General features: G+C 38.0%; 1 protein-coding gene across 6 annotated transcripts in view; it reads left to right on the top strand.

Moving 5' to 3' along the window:
* The window catches only part of AP4E1 (adaptor related protein complex 4 epsilon 1 subunit), a 62,839-nt gene extending 38,222 nt beyond the window's left edge, over window positions 1–24,617 (top strand). For 5 of the 6 annotated variants that reach the window (XM_006085963.3, XM_014453448.2, XM_023751646.1 and 2 more), the window contains 8 exons: window positions 1,562–1,864; window positions 3,734–3,848; window positions 6,983–7,106; window positions 12,224–12,479; window positions 16,090–16,641; window positions 17,826–18,016; window positions 20,171–20,328; window positions 21,543–24,617. In XM_006085963.3, coding sequence (XP_006086025.1) covers window positions 1,562–1,864; window positions 3,734–3,848; window positions 6,983–7,106; window positions 12,224–12,479; window positions 16,090–16,641; window positions 17,826–18,016; window positions 20,171–20,328; window positions 21,543–21,703 — 1,860 coding nt within the window. In that variant the 3' untranslated portion in view covers window positions 21,704–24,617. The remainder of the gene's footprint in view (window positions 1–1,561; window positions 1,865–3,733; window positions 3,849–6,982; window positions 7,107–12,223; window positions 12,480–16,089; window positions 16,642–17,825; window positions 18,017–20,170; window positions 20,329–21,542) is intronic. The other variant, XR_002828534.1, reaches the window with a different exon arrangement.
* Window positions 24,618–25,079: the final 462 nt, after the last annotated feature.

The following is a 25,079-nucleotide window of genomic DNA, read 5'->3' as shown; positions in this document are numbered from 1 at the left end:
TGCTTAGCTGGAGTCCAAGCTTTTAGTCTTCCTGGCTATTTGGCTAGAGGGCAGGCTTTTCCTGGGACTTTTTTGTTTGAGCCCATTGGTGTTTCCAGGTTGTTAGTTCTCCAGTATCCAGTCTGGGGTGTATGAGGCAACAGATAACTCACTGTATTGTTCCTTAGATCCCAAGGTCCTTAGCGTTTTGCCTTTTCTTCACCTTTCAGAGTCTTTTTACATGTGTTTTATTTATAACATCAAGGATTTTTAGGTGTATTTCATGGGAAGAATATGGGAAAAATGCTTCTACTCCATCTTCCTAGAAATATAAATTCACCAATTTTTGAACTGGGATTTAGGCTACCTGCTCTTCTAGAGAGGTAACTACGTTTATTAAAGCACTCAAAAAATTATCTTACTATTTAAGGATTGAACTTAATGAGTCGTATTTCTTTTTAAAAAATATTTTTGATTTCAGAGAGTAAGAGAGAGGTAGAAACATCAATGATGAGAGAGAACCATTGATTGGCTTCCTCCTACACTCCCCCTACTGGGGATCGAGTCTGCAACCCAGGCATGTGCCCTTGACCGGAATGGCACCCAGGACCTTTCAGTCCACAGGCTGACGCTCTATCCACTGAGCCAAACCGGCTAGGACAATGAGTCGTATTTCTTTTTCCTCCTCTTCTTGTTACTAAGCGATATATCTTCCCTTGACTGTCACCTCACCTCCCTTTTTTTTCTTGCTAGTGCCAATATTACACCAAAGACATGAAAATACTTAATAAATACTATTTAGGAAAGGTCTCACACTCCATGAGTTATCAGTTTATTAGTGATTTTTAGATGAGTAGGATTATATATCTCCTGGATAAGTTAGATGTAAGAAAAATGATATGTAACATAGATCAGTGTTCTTCAAAGTTTTGTGGGTCATCTTCATCAGAATCAGCTGATGCTTGTTCAAAATGTGCAGTGCAGATTATCACCTCAGACATGCTATAGTTTCTGTAGGTTGGAATTTTTCTCACATTAGTCTGAGAGAATTTGAGAGCTTTGGTTCAGTAGTGATCCTAATCAGGATTGAAGAGTGTCTCTTCTGGAGAACTGCAGTGAAGGGATTTGTACTCTTTGACAATCTCTTTTAATATATCTGTGGTCAGAACCTAGAAATCTATATTTTAATGAAACACTTCAGGTGACTCTTATGCATGCTAGCATGTGAGAACCGCTCATTTAAATACTTTATTGGAAAGTAATAACAGAATGTGAAAATGCTGGTAAAAACCAACAGCCAAACCTGGAAGTTCAGAAGAAGGCTAACTGGTAAAGGTGTCTGTTTTGTATATTGTTAATGATCAAGATGTAGAAAACATTTTTGTATTAAGTTCTAATTCTTGGTATAATTTTGAACTAATATGTACAATTTGATCTTTATCTAATATATTTTTTTACCACGAGAATATGTTTAATCTAGATTAGATTCACTTCAGCAGTAGGCACTTTGTTTAGATTGCCAAGTATAGTTTGCTGTATAACTTGATATTTGTATATAAACATCTCCTTGTTTTACTCATAGGTATTAGGGGAGTATTCCTACCTCTTAGATAAGGAAACGCCAGAAGAAGTTATAACCAAGCTCTACAAGTTACTTATGAATGACTCCATTTCTTCAGAAACAAAAGCCTGGCTAATTGCTGCCGTGACCAAGTTGACACCTCAGGCACACTCTTCTAACATTGTTGAGAGATTAATCCAGGAATTTACGGTATCTTTGGATACTTGTCTGAGACAGCATGCATTTGAACTAAAGCATTTGCATGAGAATGCAGAACTTATGAAGAGTTTGCTTCCAGTTAATAAAAGTTGTGAAGACATGGTGGTAAGACATCTGTGTTCTACCTTTTTAAAAATTGCATAATCTTTAAACAATAATTTTTGCATTTGTGATATGTCAGAAATGTATCAAAATATAGTTTCTGTAGGTTGGAATTTTTCTCTCATTAGTAGAAGAGAATTTGAGAGCTTCTGTGCAGTAGTGATCCTAAGTCAGGAATTGAAGAGTGTCTCTTCTGGAGAACTGCAATGAAGGATTTGTGCTCTGACAATCTCTTTGAATATATAATAATTCAAGAATTTTTATCTCCTTTGAACTCTAATATGTCGTTTTATTATTCCGCTCTTTTCTTTGAGAATGTAAAAGATAGTTCTCCATTTAATTTGTCCATCTACTGTCTAAATTCTTTACCACTTTGGAATCTGACCACCAACCTTTCTTTCTCCCACCTCCTTTTAGCTACACCCCTTTTAACCCAATGCACTCAGTCTGTCCCTCAGATTGGTGTAAATCAGAAAACTTCCAAAAGGAAACCAGATTTGCTCAAATTTTTATATGTTAGATGTCATATAGTTGATAAAGAGGAGAGGATGGGTGGTATTCCCACTAATTCTGAATCAGATTTTCATGACTTGTATTAATTTTGAAGCTTTGTTTCTTCGTTCTCTCAATAGGTCCTCAAAGGCAGAGCCCTTGCTTTAACATTTGGTAGACATTTCAGAGACATTCATTGAGATGATCAATAAATATGCTGCATATAAAATTAAACTAGGAAATAACCACACTTCCTCTTTTCTCCAAGAATCTTAGTGAAACTAAACCTTTCCACATTCAGAGTGTGACAAGCCACTTAAATGTTTGAGAATTACTTGCTGTTCTAAATTATCTGAGTTGTTTGCATACGTTTGGCTAAATCAGGAGAAGCTATTTTGGTTTCTGAGGTTATCACTACTATCCTCTTGTGTATATCTCATTTTTCTTTCTCTTCTTACTTTTTCTCTTCTCTTTTTTCCCTTACTCATTCTCCATCTCTTGTTTTGTTTTGTTTTTTCCCCATTTAATCATTCTCTAGTACTTTTCTATTCCTGTTGAAATTAGTTAAGTAATTTTCCATAGATTTTTGAAAAAGCATTTTCAGGTAAAAGGAATTGGATAGTTAAATCAAAGGCACTGTGGGAGGCTGAATAATAGCTCCCCAAGAGGTTCACATCTCAATCTCTGGAACCTGTGTGTATGTACCTTACATGGTAAAAGGGACTTTGTAGATGTGATTAAGATAAGAATTTTGTGATGGGGGCATTATCCTGGATTGTCCAAGTAGGCATGAGATAATCACAAGGACCCCTAGAAAAGTGAGGCAAGAGTTCAGTGTAGAGAAGGCAGAGTAGCTATAGAAACAGATCAGAGGGATGTGGCCACAGCCAAGGAATGCTGGCAGCCCTCTAGAAGCTGGAAGAGATAAGGAACTTATTCTCCCCTGGAGCCTCCAGAAGGAGCGAGTGTTGTCAGCACCTTGTTTTTATCCCTCAACAGCTGGAAACTAATACAGATTATAGCTTTAGTATATGATGTGTCTTCTCCTCTGGTAGGTTACAAGTCTCATGAGGGCAGGAACTGTGTCTTCTTTTGTCTCTATCATAGGAGCTAACATGATGCCCTAATATATTGGGTGCTCAAAATGTATTCCTCGATGCAGTGAAACTCAGTAATAATTGCAAATGACTTAGCTGAGTGATTGGATTATAGATGTTTCAGAAAGCTACAGAGTTAGGTAGTACTTTTGGAATTGAATCTATGCTTTTTACCTAAAAAATGTTTTTAGGATATATGGGCTGAAAGTACCTATGTGAACATACAGTCTACTGTTTTAGGGCAGATTTTTTAATTCCTGATTTTTGCTTCAATTGAATATAGGTAGATGCTTCCTTATCTTTTCTGGATAGTCATGTGGCTGAAGAACTCAGTCAGGGGGCAGCACCTTACAAACCTCACCACCAACGGCAGGAGGAAAAGCTTTCCCAGGAAAAAGGTAATTTTTATGAGTTTATAGGCTAGGTTATAGGGATATCTTTTTTTTTCTTAATGGAAAAAATATCCATGGGTAAGGATTGATTTTTAGAGAGAGTGGAAAGAAGGGGAAGAGAGAGAGAAATATCAATGTGAGAGAGACACATCCATGGGTTGCCTCTTGCATGTGCCAGTACTGGGGCTGAGGAACGAACCTGCAACCAGGTAATGCCCTTGACAAGGAGTTGAACCTGTCACTCTACCATTGAGCCACACCGGCCAGGGTGGGGCATCTTTTTTTATGCGTGTAAGTAAATAATTGAGGGTATTTACTTTTATTTTTCCTCTTTAAATCTGTTTTGACTTGTTTACCCTGACTAGGTCGTTGGAAACCCAGGAAAAAACAGCCTAGAGGTATTCCTAAAGTCGTAGGCTCCCTATACAGCAGTGCCTAAGATATGACAGCCATCCAGGAATTTCAAAAGACCTGCTTGGCAGGTGGAATTATCATGTTGGTCACTGTGATAGAGGGCTCACAGATAGTAGTGTGAGCATACCTGTGAAACAGTTTCAGGAAAAAACTGGTTCTATGGACTAGTGAGTTTCATTTTCATTCTGTGCAGTCTTGTATATCTTAAGTGTGTTAGAACACTTCCTCCAACAAAATATGTGATCAATGACGTTAGGAACAGCGAAGACAGGAAAGAATTTAAGAAATGTAGCTGTCAGGGAAAGATTTCTGTCATGATTTTAGTAAGGAGGAAATTATTTAATGGCTTAAATAATTTAATGGTTTTGTTGAGTACTTAATATTTTCTAGGCTCTGTGCTAGGCATATGAGTACAACTAAATGGTTGATCCTAAAACGAGACCAAAAAGCACAAACACTAATAATAGGCATGATGTTATCTTTTTGTAGAAGTATTTGTTCTTTTAAAGTTTGTGACATATTGTTTAGCACAGTGATACCCTGTATTGATAGAATATGTGTGTGTGTGTTGGGGGGGGGGGTAAATAAATTTTGAGTTATAATTGCCCCACCTGTGACTGTAGTGCATATAGAAGCCTTATGACATCCAGGGCAAGGAGTGAAAATCTGGAGTTCCAGAGTGGGAGATGTGGTCCATTTGTCATATTCCTTATTTTCAGTGTGCCTGGGCCATCAGCCTGCTATTACTACAGTTGAGGGGTTGGGTAGGGAAGGGGAGATAGGATGAAGAACCTAGTTCCCGTCGCCGAGCCGGTTTGGCTCAGTGGATAGAGCGTCGGCCTGCGGACTCAGGGGTCCCAGGTTCGATTCCGGTCAAGGGCATGTACCTTGGTTGCGGGCACATCCCCAGTAGGGGGTGTGCAGGAGGCAGCTGATCGATCTCTCTCATCGATGTTTCTAACTCTCTGTCCCTCTTCCTTCTTCTCTGTAAAAAATCAATAAAATATATTAAAAAAAAAAAAAAAGAACCTAGTTCCTAGCACTGCCTGTCTCTAATTCTTAAAATAAGGTAAGTGGCTGATATAAATATAATAGATAGTCCTGGAATTCCCCAAATGAATGAATTCCTTTGCCAAGTACTTTTTTCCCCATAGAACATCATTATAAATGGGGTTAAGCTCTCAAATTAGGCTCTTCCCTTTTCTTCCAAAATCTATTTTTCGAAAGTTTTCTAAAGTAAAATCCAAATTTCATGAGCTTAGGCTATCTGTTACATCATGGGGAGAGAAATCAGTTATAAGACAGGACATAGCCCTATCCCTATACCTTCTATATCTAAATATCTGAAAGCTTGGCTCTATGTACACCAAGGTCTATGGGTGATCGGTGAAGTCAGCTTGATTCTGATTATCAAATCAGCATTTGGAAACTGCTGACCTAGTCTGAACTCTTCACTTTATAAAGAAATGAAGGTCTAGTTCATATACCTAGTTAACACCTGACCAACATCAAGAACTCAGTTTTCCTGATTATCAATTTGCCCATTACTTTTTTCTACTGCACGTTGCTTCCTCTTCTATATCATTCATTTAGCTAACAAACAAACATTTACTTGGTACTCTTTGGGTCACGTACTCTTCGTCAGTAAGGGAGATTTCACATTGAGGGCTATGTTTCTTTGGAAGAGGCAATGTAATATAGTAGTTGAGAGTGAAACTCTGGAACCAGGATATATGATTTCTTTTTTCTTTCTTTCTTATCTGCCTGTGTCATTTCCTTTCTTTGTAATCTTGGGTAAGTTCGTGGCAGCCTCTTTGCCACAGCTTCTTCATTTGTAAAATGAGGATATCCACATTAATATATTCGTAGGTACTTTTTATGATTTAAGAAGAAAAAAGATAAATAAGGCAGTTAGGAAAACAAATATACATAGTGGGACCTTATACAAAGCAGAAGGTTATTGCTCTTTCCCATTAAAGAAATATCATAAGTATCCAGCCTAGGATTGATGTTGGCTTCATGAATATAGGAGAGGAAGGGAGGGAAGAAAGATGTCAAAGGAGTCTGGAAATGCCATCTCTTTTCTGGGTGGCCATGTACCTAGCTAAGAATCAAGGGTTCTGTTACTTAGAAAGAAGAGAATGTATATTGGCATCTGCTCTACCACAATAACAACATGAATTTTCAAGGCTCTGGTTGAGTTCATTTGGGTATAAGGCTCAATGGAATCCGAACCTGAGTAAACCTGTTCCTCATTGGGAAGGGAGATTTCACAATGAGGGCTATGTCAGTCTGTTTAGTACAGGAATGTGCCATTTTGTTAAGCAAAATGCAGTCATCTCTTCGTTCATAGCTGCTTAAACATTTTTGCTTGAGAGCAGCAACTTTTTAGTAGATCTGGTTTATTAGCTGTCTTTCCTAATTGAATTTTTTTTTTAGGTTCTAAGGGAGGTAAAATGATAAAAATGAAGTACTGTCTTTGATCAGCTAATAGTATGAAGACTGTAGTAGTATTAAATAAATCATAGCTGCTTTGTTATTATTATTATTATAAATATTTGGTTAGATCATCTCCAAGTTCCCTTCCAGTTTAAAAATTATCACTGGATTCTAGTCTTCAGTTATTTTATTTTAGTAATGATGGTAACTTTGATAATTTTTGCCTTTTAAAAATAATTTTGGCTTTGTTTTAAATATGAACCATTCTTATTGTTTTAAATTTCTAGTTCTCAATTTTGAACCATATGGACTCTCCTTTTCTTCATCTGGCTTTACTGGACGACAGTCTCCTGCTGGCATTTCTCTGGGTTCAGATATATCTGGAAACAGTGCAGAAATAGGGCTGAAAGAGTAAGTTCCTTTCTTATTAAAATTGAGAACATGGGAATATTTAAATGTCTTTAAATGTAGAGGGGGTCCTGAAAGATAAATTCTGCTTGGGCTGTTGTTTCTATTTCTTGCTCTCAAAAAAGTATTGATACGATACAGTATGTCTTTACACTTTAAGAGAGTTTGCGCCCTAGCTGGTTTGGCTCAGTGGATGTAGCATCAGCCAGCCCATGGACTAATGAGTCCCAGGTACGATTCTGGCCAAGGGCACACACCTCGGTTGCAGGCTCAATCCCCGGCCCTGGTCGGGGTGCATGCGGGAGGCAACCAATCGATGTGTCTCTCTCACATCGATGTTTCTCTCTCTCTCTGTCTCTCTCCCTGTCTTCCATTCTCTCTCTCTTTTTAAAAAATATATTTTTATTGATTTCAGAGAGAAAGGGAGAGGGAAAGAGAGATAGAAACATCAATGATGCCCTAGCTGGTTTGGCTCAGTGGATAGAGCATCAGCCTGCGGACTAAAGAGTCCCAAGTTTGATTCCTGTCAAAGGCACATGCCCAGGTTGTGGGCTCGATCCCCGGTGTGGGGAGGGGTGGGGGTGTAGGAGGCAGCCAATCAGTGATTCTCTCTCATCATTGATGTTTCTATCTCTCCCTCTCACTTCCTCTCTGAAATCAATAAAAATATATTTTTAAAAAAAGAAACATCAATGATGAGAATTATTGATTGGCTACCTCCTGCACGCCCCCTACTGGGGATCGAGCCCACATCCCCAGCATGTGCTCTTGACCAGAATAGAACCTGGAACCCTTCAGTCCGAAGGCTGACACTCTATCTACTGAACCAAATCAGCTAGGGCTCTTCCACTCTCTTTAAAAATCAATGGAAAAATATCATTGGGTGAGGATCAACAAAAAAATAAAAATAAAAAGAGAGAGAGAGAGAGAGAGAGAGTGTTTGCTTATTTCCAAGATAGCATAGGATGTATACAACCTTTACACATAGTAATGATGTGTGTATTATTACTACATATTGTATGTATATGTGTGTATATATATGTGTGTGTATAATATATTTAAAGAAGTATATCACAACTTGTATACCCAGGTGAATATTGAGCATATAATTCTACATTTCTCATAATCGATTTTTCATAACCATCTCATTGGAAGATTGACAGATATAGAGATGAACATAAAATAAGGTGATTGACTTCACCTGAGGAAGTTGTGTGCTTTACTCAAAATGCTTTTAGAGTTCCTTTCCTTGAAAATTGGTGATACAGATGTCTAAATGTCTTATGTGCAGCCAAATGATAACCTTTTTAAGTAGGTTTTGATTTTGGAAATATAAATAAATTACTCAGAAAGATGATTAAATTAAATGAGATAATTATGCAAAGTGCCTCATATAGCTGAGTACATAGTGATTATTAAATGGTAGCTGTCATCATTATCATTATCCAAAAGCTGAGTTTATCAAAGAAAATTTCTGATCAATCTGGGTGACTTTGGTCACTATTCTGTTGTGATATGAAGTAAATGAAAATGGCCTTCTTGTTTGTGTAGGAGCTTCTTCTAAAAGAGTTCAAGTGTTTTGAGTAATGGCAGCATTGTTGGAATAAATGTGATAAAATCTCAAAGGTGACAACTTTCAAAGATGACATTTGAATTTTGAGTTTTCATATATTCATTAAGGAGTCATTCACCTTATTTTATGTTCATCTTTACATTTGTCAGTCTTCCAGGGAGATGGTTGTAAGAAGTTTTTCTCAGAACAAAAACACATAGATCATGAGGAATGTAGAATGATATGCTGAATGAAGTGGCATAAGTTCAAATTCTCTTCCTTAGCCTTTTTTCCTGCTCTGTGGACACCCATTTCTTTCTCAGACATTTAATTTTTGGCATTCCAAGCATGGAAAGCAGGTATGGTTTGTAGGCATGTGATAGTGGAGGTGATAGCAATTAAGTGCCCCAAATAGGGAACTGAGGGGCAAGGGAAGGAGAGACAAGAACGCTCCAAACCCAGGGAGGAGACATAGTCCCTTTACTGCACAACAATTGACAGCATCTGCTTTTTAGTATTGAACTAAATATTAAACAGGGCCTTATAAATTCTATGTGCAAACATGTATTACTCTCAGAGAAAGGGCATTTGTCAAAGCAGCGAAGGAATTACACATATGCTGTATTACCATAAAATGGAACACAAGGGTGCATTTAAAATTCTTTTCCAAAGAGGACCACAGCTCACTCATTATTTCAGATTAGAAACCTCTGTGGTAATTGGCCAGGTGAATCAGCTTTAGGGAGGAGACTGTCACTCTTCTGTAGTCTCTGGCAAGGTGATAGCAAAGCAGTTGCCAGCCCAATTGAGAATTTCTTACCCTAAGTCCTATTATAGGCAGCACCATACCTCAAATGGGAATTCCTGGAGCTGAGTGTAAAATATGTCCCCAGTCTTTTGAAGGTTGCTTGGCCAGAATTTACTTCTGTGTTTGAATGGTCTGAGTCAAAATAATACAAGGTATACCATTTGTATTAGGTTTTTTTTTATTATCCAAATCCAGACCAAGATGACTCATGTTTAAAAACATTTTTTACAGTATGTTTTATATCATATTTTGTATATGAAGGCTTTATGCTGCTCTCTTATTTACTTGTCTGCTTTTTAGACTGTTTGTATATAATGTATGACAGAGAAAATTTATGTTGATGAGAAGCATGTTGTGCAGATGAGAAAAACCTTTAAAATAGCTCAAGGCTACTTTTAGGCTTACTTTTCTTCCCCTTTCTCGTTTTGCCCTTTGTTGGGGGTTGGGTTTCCTGAGAAGCACACAGTGTGGTGGAATTTAGCGTGTAGAATATTAAGGAGTGCCCTTAGTTCAATACCTATGGAGGGAAGGGGAAAGAAGCAGGTTTGGGCAGAGGAAGTAGTTAAGATGCCATGCAGTGCAATGACAGATTTTACTGACCCCATGGGGAGCTCTGGAGCTAGAATGGCCCTTCAGAGTTATCCTCAGGTGGACAAAATGGGTGGACAGGGCTCTGTGCTTACATTCATCAGTCACTGCGTGCGGGTTGCTCTGGAAGCAGCGTTATCTTTGGTGAGGTGGCCCTCTGCCCCTAAGGCAGTGGAGGGATTGCACTGCCAACAGCAGGGACAGTACAGTTCTGCATTGAAGGGAGATCTGTATGGAGCATCCTGGTGTCCAAAACACCTGCCTTTTAAAAAAAACTAGTATTTGAATCATTTATTAGTAAAACTTGGGGACTTGCTTTTAAAAAAAATCATTAAAGGATATGTCTTGGTAAACTGGGTTATAGAAGCTCTATAATCCTGCTGTGAACATTATGAATCCCTTTGAATTGCTGCTGGTGAGCACCCTAGAGATACTGGGGGTCATTTTAGTGGCTACCATGAGCACTTTTGGATCTGCTCATGCAAGGACAGCCAGTTTTCTTGTAAGAGGTTGATAGATAACAGTTTTTATTTTTTAAATAACTTTTTATTTTATTTTATTTTCTTAAATATATTTTTATTGATTTCAGAGAGGAAAGAAGAGGGAGAGAGAGATAGAAACATCAATGATGAGAGAGAATCATTGATAGACTGCCTTTTGCAGGCCCCCCATTGGGGATTAAGCCTGCAGCCCAGCCTGGGCATGTGCCCTGACCAAGAATCGAACCATGACCTCTTGGTTTCTAGGTTGATGCTCAACCACTGAGCCATGCTGGCCAGGCTATTTTTATTTTTTTAAAAATATTTTTATTGATTTCAGAGAGAAAGGGAGAGGGAGAGAGAGATAGAAACATCAAGGATGAGAGAGAATCATCAATCGGCTCCCTCCTGTACACCCCCTCAGGAATTGAGCCCTCAACTTAGGCATGTGCTCTGACCGGGAATCGAACTGTGACCTCCTGGTTCATAGGTGGGCACTCAACCACTGAGCCACCCTGGCTGGGCTTAATAACTTTTTAGAAAATTCTTTGGTACCTGAAAGAAAGAGAGAAATGGAGATACTTGTAAAGGACCATTTAGCAGCAAAATTTATTGAGGAGGAATGGACTGATTCCCTGTAGGTCATTCTTTATTAACATTCAGATTTTCTTTCAGCCAATTAGTACTTAATAGCTATTAGTTCTTCACTCAGTATGAAGTATAACTACCTATTTTTGTTTTCTGGCATTATACAGAAAATCAAAGTGATCACGATTCTAACTAATTAGAAGGGAATAATAATCAGTACAAACATTTCTGAGTCTTTCTTTTATGATCTGCCTATCTTGTAGTGAAAATTTCCAAAATGCTATTTTGGACCACAACAGGGCTACTTAAACGAGCCAAGTGCCAAGGACACACAGTTCTTATATGAACATAATAGAGGCAATCTTTGGCTGTTTCAGCCTGTACTTATGGTTATATTAGACACTGCAGATTCATAGCTGTCATTTTTGGGACAGCAGTAGGTGAGTCCAAATTCTAATCCCTACTTTAATTCTTCTTCAACTCAGGTATAAAAACCTCCTAATCTTCATGTTTTTTTCAAAAATCTTTTTTCTTTTATAAATCAAACCTCGCTTCATTTTTATAAAGGTACATTGTAATGGTTGAAAATGTAGCTAGTGTTCATATCAAGAAAACCTTTAGGATTAAAGGTAAGTTTATACATTGGAGTGGATTTGAATGATTATTTTTTTTTACAACAGGATTTTATTTGATGAATTTATGTAGAGTTAATTCTTTCATTGAGTGATTATAGCTAAAAAACTTAAGTTTAACTCATCAGAATTGAAGATATTTTGCAAAGTCATTGGGGTTAAGGAACTGATTTACAGTAGTTCTATTTGTGGACACCTTATGTAAGCAATTAAATGAAAATTAAATGATCTAAATTTTAAACTATGTCTAGAGTTCTGTTGCCTTAAATCCTTTGTCTGAATGATGGTGGAGGGGGGGTTTGGCTGTAACTAAAATAAAATCTAGAGATCTAGATTTTGCTTTGGGCATACAAAATAAAATAAAAACCTGTTTCTAAAAGGCCGTGGCAACGACAGGTTTTTAAAAATGCCTCAAGAAAGTAATTGCTTAGCAGTTACTTAAATTGACTTGATTTCATTATCAATCTCCTTAGGACAAGTAGCTTGAAGCTGGAAGGTATACAGAAATTGTGGGGGAAAGAGGGCTATCTTCCCAAGAAGGAAAGCAAAACTGGTGATGAAACTGAAGCTCCGCCTGTTTCTCAAGAGAGCATAATAGAGAATGTCGACCCAACTATAACAAAAAAGGACCCATCTCAAGTCCTTACCCAATCTAAAGAGGAGAAAGAAAAGCAGCTGCTGGCATCGTCATTATTTGTTGGGCTAGGATCAGAAAGTACAGTCAATTTGGTAAGTAGCCAGTTATATTCCTCTGAGAGTCTGTGTCCCCTGTTTCATATAAAAAAGCTTGCTCTATGAAAGCTCTTGGCCATTACCTATCTATCTATCTATCTATAGTGGGAAATGGCTTTCCCAGCTCCAGAGCCACCAATGACACACCTTTGTATTCCTGAAAGAGAAAATCTAATTGGCTCCGCTTGAGTAAGGAGTTCTCTCTAGTCTGTCTAGTCAGCTAGGCAAGGGGCAGGGCCCAAATAAAGTTATAACTGTAACTAAGAGTATTCTCACCCCAGTAGGTGGAGGACAGTTCTCAGTGGGAGGGGTTTGATGGAAATACTGTCAACAATAATAGTTCAACAATATTGATTTGTCTGTGAAAAAAGTTCTTCTCAAAATGATGTTTTTAATAGTGAAAAATAGGAGTCAATTTAGGTGTCTAACAAGAGAAAGGGTACATAAATTATATTAGCTCAGAATACTACTCAGCCATTAAAAATGATAACTACTGCATTGTAAAATAAAAAATACTTAGGATATATTAAAAATAATATAAAATTCTATTTACATCTTGCCTATAACTGTTAAGAAGATAAAAGTGTTTTGAGATTGAATGAATTATACAAAAATGGAAACTACATTTAGGCATTACGATTATAGTGATTTTCAAAAGTTTTTATCCTAATGTATTATTCTCGTAGTAAAAGAAGGGCAGGTGCTATTTTTTATTTTTTTATATATTTTATTGATTTTTTATAGAGAGGAAGGGAGAGAGATAGAGAGTTAGAAACATCGATGAGAGAGAAACATCGATCAGCTGCCTCCTGCACATCTTCTACTGGGGATGTGCCCACAACCCAGGTACATGCCCTTGACCGGAATCGAACCTGGGACCCTTCAGTCCACAGGCCGACGCTCTATCCACTGAGCCAAACCGGTTTCGGCAGGGCAGGTGCTATTTTTAAAAAATATATTTATTTTTATTGATTTCAGGGAAGAAGGGAGAGGGAGAGAGAGAGATAAAAACATCACTGATGAGAGAGAATAATTGACTGGCTGCCTCTTGCACTTCCCATACTGAGAATTGATCATGAAACCTGGGCATGTACCCTGAATGGGAATCAAACTATGATCTCCTGGTTCATAGGTCGACACTCAACCACTGAGCCACACCTGCTGGGCAAGGTACTATTTTTGAGTGTCTGAAAATTCCATGTCTTTTTCCATTTGGCGGCCTGATGAACATACCTAGTGCAACATTGTGATTAGAGCTACATTTTCTTCAGTTTTACATGATCCCAGTTCTTTCATCCTCCTTCTCCCTTAGTGGAATTTTCTCTCCATCCCTGTCAACACTAGGCCAGACTCCAGGCTACATTCTTTACTGTATCTCTGTCTTTTACAGATCCCATTTCTGTTAGACTTGATATTCATTCCCTCCTAAGAAAAAACAAATTTAGCCTAACAGTATTGCTTGCAGTAAATGGCTTGGTGTCACTCGTTTCAGGGGATCCTTTGCTGTAGTCTTTGTGTAGGCTTAGTACTTTCTGGAGCAACACATTACCATCATTTAAAACATGTTTCCTGTTCATGTCTCTCAGCCACAAATTTAATGTGTTTTCTATCTTAACTAAGTACTTTTCACTGACTGTAGCTGTAACTTTACTGTTTGAGTTGCTACCACAGTCTAGTACAGGGGTGGGCAAACTTTTTGACTTGAGGGCCACAATGGGTTCTTAAACTGGACCGGAGGGCCGGAACAAAAGCATGGATGGAGTGTTTGTGTGAACAATATAAATTCAAAGTAAACATCATTACATAAAAGGGTATGGTCTTTTTTTTTTTTAGTTTTATTCATTTCAAACAGGCCGGGTCCGCCCGCGGGCCGTAGTTGCCCATGGCTGGTCTAGTACAAATTTCTTTTTTCTTCCCCACAGTTTCACAAACAGAAGATTTGTTCCTAGCAACCTCAGCATATGATTTTTTTTTTGTTTGTTTCTTACTAAATCAAGAACTTTCACCTTTTCGTTTAAAGGAAGCACTGTATTGCTTCTCTTTGGCATATCTAAATTGCCAGCTTCACTACTCTTGTATTTTGGGGCAATTATTAAAGTAAAATATGGGCACATGAATTACAAGCACTGCAGTACTGAGACAGTTGATCTGATAACCCAGAGGGCTAAGTGACTAATGGGTAGCTATCGTATACAGCCTGGATATGCTAGACAAAGGAATGATTCACGTCCTGGGATGTACGTAGCAGGACAGTGAGAGATTTTATCACACTACTATGAATGACGTGCAATTTGAAACTTATGTATTATTTATTTCTGAAAACTTCCATTTAATATTTTTGGACTGATGTTGACTGTAGGTAACTGAAACCATGGAAAGCAAAATCACAGATAAGGGGGACTACTGTATGTCTAATTCAAGTCCCATGGCTACTGGAATGGAAATCCTTCCCCCACCCACCCCCACTTGTTTTTGTCTTAAAACAGTGTTAGTTTTTGTGTAATGACTTCTGAATTGAAAGGGAGGAGACAGACTCATCCCTTACTTTTGAGAGTTGGAAGAGGTGTTGGGACTTGAAAGAATGAGAGAGTATGGACAGGGACCTAGAATTCTGGTAAACTAGAATCATGTGAAGGGTAGCCACGTGGTGTTACAGCCCCCAGGAAGGTGTAGGCATGGACTTAGACTTAGAGCAGTGAGTGCCAGTCTGTTCTACTGATTTTAGATAGGACTTTGAGAGGCAAGGGGACACTTGAGTCACTCTTCTTACATAGATTTGCAGGCCATTCCTCAGGAGGGTTAGCTCAAGGATGGCAAATTTACTGTTCCCACCTCTAGAATCCATAGCAAACATCACTAGTCACTTATAGAATTCTTTACTGCTGTGTGTTCCAGTCAGCCATTGCCAGTTGATTCTTGAGGTAAAACCAGTTTTTCTTCCCTGTTTATTGACTCATAGGCCATGAAATCATGATTATTGTATATTCCTGAGTCAGAGTTTGAGGAGAACTCTATAAGAAAACTCAAGAACAAAAAATAGCTGGGTTTCTCACTCTTTTTAATTTGCGCAATTCTGTACTCTAGTATTCTGAAATCTAGCAAGTTTTTAGAATTGTTTACATTGGACTTTTTAACATTTCTTTTATGTGTTATTTATTTACTTTTATTTTTAAAATATATTTTTATTGATTTCAGAGAGGAGGGGAGAAGGAGAGAGAGAAACATCAATGATGACAGAGAATCATTGATCAGCTGCTCCCTGCACACTCCCTGCTGGGATTGAGCCCGCAACCTGGCATGTGCCCTGACTGGGAATGAAACCATAATTTCCTGGTTCATGGTTGACACTCAAACACCCACCCATGGCCAGGCTGATTTTATGTGTTATTAAATGAGAAATAAGATTTAGCTAGTAGTTCAATGTTATATAGCTGTCAGAATTTCAGGGCTTAACATTTTATTTATCTCTGATTCTTTTTTAATCTGTGCTTTATAGATAGAACTTCAGCAAGCTATTAAATTGCTTATTTGAAATTATAGAAAAGTGTTTAAAACTCATGACTAGAAGAATGGTTTCTTTTTATATTATTATGTTTCATTTTCACAGCTAGGAAAAGCAGATACCATCTCTCACAAGTTCAGAAGGAAATCAAAAGTCAAAGAAGCCATAAGTGGAGAAAAAACCAATGCTCATAATATGACCCGTTCTTCCTTTAGTTCTCCTACAAGTGTGACTTATGAAGAAGATTACTACTTGGATAATTTGCGGGATAGAAGAGACAAAGAACTAGAGAAATTTGCTCTAAGTGCAGAACTTCTGGGTTCCGAGGCACTCGCAGAACCGCCCTTGGTGGAGAAACTCTCAGAGTGCAGGCGGCCCGCACCTTCCTTGTTTGCTGATGACATGGAAGTGTTTCCCCCTCCCCGGTCCACCTCCGCCTCACTTGCCAGTGAAAGCTCCTTAGCTTCTTTGTTGGAAGAAACTACTGAGCACATGCATTCGGATCTTACGGAGGTCTGCAATACTGAAACCGTGTCATTGTCTTCTTACAAAATTTGGAAAGATGATTGTTTATTGATGGTGTGGTTAGTTTCTAATAAGAGTGGTTCAGAATTGGAAGGTGTTAACTTAGAAATTGCTCCTGCAGAAAATTTCAAGGTATGACAATGGTTTGTTATTTCTTGCCTTAAATGTACAGTGCTTACTTAGTGTTTCTGCTGTTGGCTCTTCTGATGGTTTGTGCATTTTTTTCACATTCTTCCTTCCTCTTTAGCAAAAAAAAAAGTACAAGATATGACAGATTATTTAATTTGTGTAGGGGTAAATTATTCAAAAGATTCAAGGAAACATAATAAAGGTTGTATTGGAGAAGGCCACAAATACAGGGGGAACAAAAATAGGTTTACAATTGTGAGGACGTGAAGCAGAGTTTATTCTTGTATTATTTATTAATTTTTGCATTATTTTTCATGTGAACAACTGTAAACCTACTTTTGCTCCACCCTATATAAAATGAGTTTTGATAGAGCACAAATATAGACTCGACTCAGACTGCTTGCCTTTGAATCTTGCTTCTGCTGCTTTTTAGCTGTGTTCCATGGTCAAATTATATACCTGCTTTGTGCCGTAGTTTCCTGGCATTTAAAGTGAAGATATTAATAGTGCTTTTGCATCATAGAGTGTTCAGGCTTCAGTCATTTCTTGCCTGGCTCCAAGAGACCTCATTGTGATTTCTGGAAATAATGCTGTTTGTGTTATTATGTGGCTGTCCTTGGTGGAGTTATAATGAGATTTGACCGGTAGATCAGTATTCCATAAAACTGACCTAATTTCTTCTATGAGCTAGATTGTGTTGAATGGGATATTACCTTGGCCTGACCAGGGCAGAAGTTCTAGATTTGCATAAGAATCACCTATGGAACTTAAAACAAAACAAAACCCAATTCAGTTGCCTGAGCTCTACCACCAGTAGTTGAGTAAGGGTGGAGAATGGAAAGGGAAGGCACCTGTATATATCTTTTAACTCTCCTAGCTTTAAAGATCTGGTGCTAGCCAGGATTGAAAGCCACAAGATTAGAGTTTAATACATATTTTTTTGTTCTCAAATTATACAGAGGCTTTCATTGTAATGACATTTGTTACATTTTTTTTATATGTGTACTATTAGTTCTTGATTATCTGTGCTAGTGAATTTTTCTCAAGTGAAGTTGTTACTCATCTTCATAATGTAGTTATTAACATCTCACAGTAATGTGCTTTACTTCAATTAAATAGAAATTTGGTATTCATATGATAGTCTGTATCGATCCCTTCTTCAATACTTGTGTTACTTTTATCTACAGATCACTGAGCAACCCGGATGCTGCTTGCCTATAATAGAAGCAGAGAACACAAAAAACTTTCAATATAGTGTGCAGATGGAAAAACCTTTTACAGAAGGGAATCTTTCTGGTTTTATAAATTACCAAATGATGAACACTCACGCTGTTCAGCTAGAATTTTCAGTAAACTTATCACTGTTAGATTTCATTAGGTAAGTATTTTCTGGAATGTTAACTCAGGTTATTCAGTCATTCAGCATATGTTCATTGGGCCTCCTCTCTGGACAGAAGTACTATGCTAGGTGCTAGGGAGTATAACAATTCAGACACAGCCCCTACTGGCCAGCCTAGGGAGGAGACATTGAACAATCATATCAACGCATATGTAATTGTGAATTATAGAGAAAATAAATGGTACAATGACCAATTATAATATGGGACCTGATTTAGGTTGGGGTTGGTTGGTGATCCTGGAAAACTTCTGAGAGAAACTGATATTAAAATAATGTTTAAACTGAAATAACTTTAAAGATTCCACATGGCTTTTCTTAAAGCTTTTCAAATTTTATTAAGCTTTAGAGATCTGCAAGAAAATTACTCAGCAAAGTTATACTTTTATTAGACATTAGAGGCCCGGTGCACAAAATTCGTGTACTTGGGGGGGGGGTCCCTCAGCCCGGCCTGCGCCGTCTTGTAGTCCAGGAGCCCTCAGAGATGTCCGACTGACGGCTTAGGCCCGCTCCCTGTGAGGAACGAGCCTAAGCTGTCGGTCGGACATCCTTAGCACTGCCACAGATGGGGGAGAGGCTCCTGCCACCGCTGCTGTGCTTGCCAGCCATGAGCCCGGCTTTTGGCTGAGCAGTGCACCCCCTGTGGGAGCGCACTGACCACCAATGGCAGCTCCTGCGTTGAGTGTCTGTCCCCTGATGGTCAGTGTGCGTCATAGCGACCGGTTGTTACTCCGTTTGGTTGATTTGCATATTAGCCTTTTATTATATAGGATTATATTAGTATTTAGCATTATACTAGGCACTGTTCAGTGTTACCAAAATAATTGAAAACTGCCTAACTCGTCTCTCATTTAGTGTTACGAATATATTGTACTGTATTCAAACATTTTTTTAAATTTATTTTTTAATCCTCACCTGAGGATATTTTTTCCATTGACTTTTAGAGAGGGTGGAAGGGATGGGGGAAGGAGAGAGGGAGGGAGGGAGGGAGGGGGGGAGGGAGGGAGAGAGGGAGAGGGAGAGAGAGAGAGAGAGAGAGAGAGAGAGAGAGAGAGAGAGAGAGAAAGAGACATCAATGTGAGAGGGACACATTGATTGGTTGCCTCCCACACATGCCCCGACCGGCAGGGATGAACCTGCAACTGAGGTACAGTGCCTTGACCAGGAATTGAACCTGGGACCCTTCAGTCCACGGGCTGATGCTCTAACCATTGAGCAAAACAAGCCAGGGCTGTATTCAAACATTTTTTTAAATGAAGACTACTTGAACCAAGAATGCAGAATACCAGGGATTGTCTGTAAAACTTTTAAACTCTCCACACTCTGGTTGTGTTACACTACTTCAGTTTTTGCCTACTCTTTAATGTCTTTCAGTATAACATGTCTATTAATCTGTCAGAGTATTTATACTCATGTTGCTATATAAGAACTTACATTCTTTGACTGTGAGGTGTCTCCCATGGTGTGCATTCATAACCCAAAGAAGCACAATATATATAACAATTCTTCTGTGTTTATTAATAAAATCCTTGTCTTTAAAAATATTTTCCTAATTATAAAATTGATATATACATATTATAAAAATTTAAATGCTGTAGAAAAATATAAGTAGAACATAAAAGTTCTCTATAATTCCATCTCGGTATACACAGTGTTAGCTATTTGATCTTCAGTCTCATGAATCATTTTTAAAATACATACATTTGCTAAAATCTTTTCTCTTGGTCTAATTTACTTAAGGTGCTGAGTCTTTATATTCATGCTCCTGTATATGACTTTGATAGAGTGTCTCCTTATCCCCCAATCCAGAGTGTATATGAAAGAAAAGTTTTATGTTATATTTGAACGATTCATGAAATTACTTGGAAACATTTTACTGAAATCGCTAATACCCAGAAAAAGAACTAGGTGACTTATTGAAAAAACATTTGCACTTTAATAACATTTCTTGCTTCAGGTTGGAGGGTGAAAAAATGGTTAGCATTCTAATCATATTTAGTTTAAAAACATAATTTTTTGTGGGACCCAGATTTACAGTAATTGTTTTATTCCCGAGAATCATTTAAAATGTATGTTTTTTGTTTAGAATTATTTCATTCTTTTGGACATCAATCTAATTTTAAACATTATTTTCAGACCATTAAAAATTTCAACTGAAGACTTCGGCAAACTCTGGTTATCCTTTGCAAATGATGTGAAGCAAAATGTAAAAATGTCAGAATCTCAAGCTGCTCTGCCTTCTGCCCTGAAAACACTGCAACAGAAACTGAGACTTCATGTTGTTGACATTATAGGTTTGTAGAGTTACGAAAAGGCAATCCCGTGTTTATGAGGGCTTTCTCACAACCAGAACACAGATCAGCTCTCACAAGTGTCAGATTTCTTAGAGCCATATTTCCTGTTATTGGTATCTTTTAGAGGAGTGTGTTCTTCAGATTTTAGTAAAGAATTTTTGTGGTAAAATATACATAACAAAATTTGCTATTTTAACTGTTCTTAAGTGTACAGTTTAGTGGCTTTAAGTATATTCGTGTTGTTGTGTAACTATTGCCACCATCATCTCCTGAGCTTTTCCTTCTCCCCTAACTAAAACTGTACCCATTAAACAATAGCTCTCATCATCTCCCTCTCCAGTCCCTGACACCTACCATCCTATTTTCTGTCTCTATGAATTTGACGTTAGGTACCTCATAGAAGTGGAATCATACAATATTTGCCCTTTTGTGATTGGCTTATTTCACATAACATAATATCTTCAAGGTTCATCCTTATTATGGCATGTGTCAAACTTTCCTAATGAATACTATTCCATTGTATGAATATACCACATTTTGTTTATCCATTCATCTGTCGATGAACACTTGAGTTGCTTCCACTTTTTGGCTACTGTGAATAATGCTGCTCTGAATAGAGGTGTACAGATATCAGAGTTCAAGTCCCAGAAGTAGAATTGCTAGATCATATGGTAATTCTATATGTAATTTTTGGAAAAGTAATATCATTTTTTAAAATGTTTTTTATTGATTTTTGAGAGAGAGGAAGGGAGAGGGATAGAGAGATAGAAACATCGATGAGAGAGAAATATCGATTGGCTGCTTCCTGCACACCCCTTATTGGGGATTGCACCTGCAACCGGGCACGTGCCTCGACTGGGAATTGAACCAGTAACCTCCTGGTTCATGGGTCAGTGCTCAATCACTGAACCACACCAGGCTATCATATCGTTTTTCACAGCAACGGCACCATTTACATTCCCATCAGCAATGTACAGGGTTCAAAGTTCTCCATGTCCTCCCTAACCCTTGTATTTATTTATTGTGATAATTGCCATCCTCATGGGTGTGAAGTGGTAAGTGGTATTTCATTATGGGGTTGATTAGCATTTCCTTAATGAGTAGTGATGTTGAATATCTTTTCATGTGCTTATTGGCCATTGTGTATCTTCTTTGTAGAACTGTCTACTGAAGTTCCTTTGTATTAAAGAATTTTTAATTTTTGTTGTTTGTAGGCAGTGAAGGGCTGTTGGCCTGTCAGCTGCTCCCATCCATCCCCTGTTTGCTGCATTTCCGAGTTCATGGTGACGTATTAGCCCTATGGTTTAGATCCTCCTGCTCTACTCTTCCTGACTATTTATTGTATCAGTGTCAAAAGGTGATGGAGGGATCCTAGCAGAAGCTCTTATATTTTACTCCAGCAAAACAAATGGTTTACATACATAAACTTATTTACCAAAGTAAATAATTCATGGTACTTCTAATGAAAATGGGGATAATTGCAAATTGTGGTATTATGTGTTTCCTTTATGATTCCTGATCAAGAAAGATCCCCAAGAAACTGTATCCTTAATCTTTTACTCAGGATTGTACAGTATGTTTGGGTCCTAAAGAGTGACCTGAGCTAATGTTATAAACTGCTAATGCTTTATATATCACTTAGTGTAGAGGGACTGAAAATATTTATTTTGTTATAAGTAATTTTATAGCAAATTTACTCTAGTGCTAGCCGATTTGTAGTAAAGTCAAGTTTGAGTTCTGCATTGATGTGGGGGAGACATGGAATTGAAAACCCCAGACCTAATTCACATTTGGCTTTGGAATGCAGTGTGTGCTTTTTGGTAGGCACGTCATTACTTTCAATTATGTTTTGCTTAGTTCGGTGTTGAACTAAGTTGGCACAGCACACACTTAGTTCAAAAGATCCATGAGCATGCTGGGTATTGGGGATCCAATCTGTGATACAGTTACTATAGATAACTTGCTATACATAAGTGCAGATAATTTGGCTAGAAAGTTTGTTTTCCATTTGTGTTTATTTTTAATATTAAAAATGAATCACTGTATTTCTATGTTAAATACTCAGAGCCATTTACAAAATATCATCATAGAGAAACAAAACCCACAAGAGCACACATATAAAAGGACTAAAGCAAACATATAAAAGGACTTCTTAGTTATGGCAAATCTCTTAGTTAGTTACCACTTTGGTTCTTTTAGCAAGTTGAAATTTGTGATTAGAGTATAAATGGTAAAACCATTTTCCTGGCCTTTAAATCCACTGGTATGCAGTGGATGCCACCGCAACAGTGACTAAGTATACCATACAGGTCTTCAGTAAAAGACATCATTTTCATGTTATAGTTGTACCTTTGTGGCCTCTGTCAGAACTATTATCAGTCTAATATGGACCAGAATCTTGAGATTGTACATTAAGGTTAAAAACGGAAATTATATTTTATAAAACCTTATGGTGCTGTGGAGATATTTATTATTTCTCTTTTTCTGACACTTCACCATGGAGACTATTCAGGTAATATAGTTTTAAGTTATTGAAGCTAATGCTCTGGTTACTTGGTACTGTGTGTCGCCTAGGTGTGGAATTCTGGTTTTAGGTTATCTCACTAATCATAGCTGATCTGAAAGACGCTAAGGGGATTCCCCAGAGCCGATAGATTTCATTAGTTATTTGTGTCTAGCATATTCCTTCCTAAAAACAAAACAGTATTTTTTAAAATTAAGTTTTAAGTTATTCATTTAAAAAGTATGTCATACCTTGTTACTTTCATGCTTTTAAAAACAGCAAAATCTTGCTATAAGAGCAATGAAAAGTGACTGGAGTTTCCTGTGTAGGTTTCTCCTTTTAAATAGAAGGTGAGATTCATCCTCAAGCTCCTAGCAGTGTCACGGTGAAGGGGACATGCTGTCTGTGGAGGTGTGGTGGGCGCTGGTGGCTGCATCATCGGCTTCCTCTTTATTCCTGCCTCTGTCAGCAGCACCCCCACCTGATTCTGCTGTTACTCTGACAAAGAGATAGGAAGTGCCCTCTCACTTTGCAGAGGGATGCAGTTTGTGGCACAGGAGATGCCCCGATTTTTTGTGCCCTTACTTCCATGTGTTTGCATGGTCACTCAGGCTGGGTTGAGTGTAGAGCAGTGGATGTAAGGTGCCCAGCAAACCTGAGGACAGCTGATCTGGGAGAGATTACAATGAGCTGCTGCATTGTTACAAGGGTGCAGCAGCAGTTGTCATGAGAGACATGCTTGGCCTATAGATTGTCCAGTGGTGAGAGACGTGCAGTGGTAGGTGAGGGCTGGGAACATGATTTTGGGTCTTCCAAAGGGAGAGTGGTGTTATTTTGTTCTTTCTGAACCCACTAAATAAAAAGTAGGGTTAAAGGATTTCTACTGAAATGTTTAGTAGAATGTTTACAATTTTTATATTTTTATGGTTTTAAAAACAATAGTAGGAAAGAGTAGATTTTAAAGAACTTCAGAGCACTGTATTTTCTGTCTAAACTAATTCAGTGTTTTAAGTTCTAAATCAGACATCACTAACGTTTTTTGTATTATAGATGTGACTACAAAGTAGGGAGAATGATTGCTGTTGGTAGATCATCTCCTCACCTTATAGTCATCATTTAGTCAAGTGAAGGGGCATCATCTGGAATAAAAGCTAGGGGGTGGGGTTACTCACCTGTGTGAATTTTGTGCCAGGCATCTTTGCTGAGAATGCAGGTGGCAGTAAGTGTGAATCTGGAGGGAATGAAGGGAAGGCAGCAAAGTCTTAAGAGCAGGTAGAAGGATCAAGCTCCCAACAGAATAGTCCCTATGGAGGCAGGCAGAGCAGGCTCAGGGAACGTGGGTCTGAGTAAGGATCCTTCTAAAAAACTGCAGATGGGAGCTGAGCAGGTACCAAGTGCTTAAGTGCCAAGCGTGCCAACCACAACCTGTGCTCTGCAGAGGAGCATTGTTTTAAACAATATTCTATCATCTACCAAATAGTTGTGGTAAAAATGCAGTATTTTATTTTTTTCCTTTATTTTATTTCATGTTGTTAATATTTTAAAATATCGAGCTATTTGTCTTAATTTTTATGGATAAATGTGGTCTTTGTCTCATGATTGTGAGCCACTAAAGTGCACTGAACCTATTCATATGTCTTTAAGGTGTTTTGCTGTGTTAAAATTTTAGGAGGGAAAAATGCAACAGAATAACAACTTAGTAACCATTGATTACCTTGTTTTGGAGTTGAATTCTGTAATTTGAAATAATTCACTAAAACATCTAATAAATACAAAGTGAGCTATATGGTTCTTTGGTCTGTGTATTTTTTATCTAAATAGCTGAGTAATAAGTAGTACTATTCAATGATTTGATAAGCATTAGCTAAAAAGAGTAGAAACAATTGGAATGGGATGAAAAGAGTAAGTTACTCATTAAGGCCCATAAGAATCTGGTCTAATGGGTTATTAAAAATAAAGATATTGCTGTTTTTATGTTATGTTCCGAGAGAACTCTGTGGGCTTCCGACAGGTTAGAGTGTGGATGATCCTCAGGTGCCTGTCCAGACTCCCAGCATTCAGTCTAGCCTGGCCAGAGATCCCAGAGTTCTCTTTCTTTAATGCCCTCTCCTTACAGCTGCCTCCAGATGGATGAACCACAGTAAGTCAGATAAGACTCTGGATCTTTTGGCCATCCTGTTGTATGCATATTGTAAAATACAAAGCTAGATCAGAAGTGGCTTTTAAATCTCACTGATTTATGCCTCCT

The sequence above is a fragment of the Myotis lucifugus genome, unplaced genomic scaffold, assembly GCF_000147115.1.
Source record: "Myotis lucifugus unplaced genomic scaffold, Myoluc2.0 scaffold_23, whole genome shotgun sequence".
Lineage (NCBI taxonomy): Eukaryota > Metazoa > Chordata > Mammalia > Chiroptera > Vespertilionidae > Myotis > Myotis lucifugus.
This window is presented reverse-complemented; position numbering and strand designations above follow the sequence as displayed.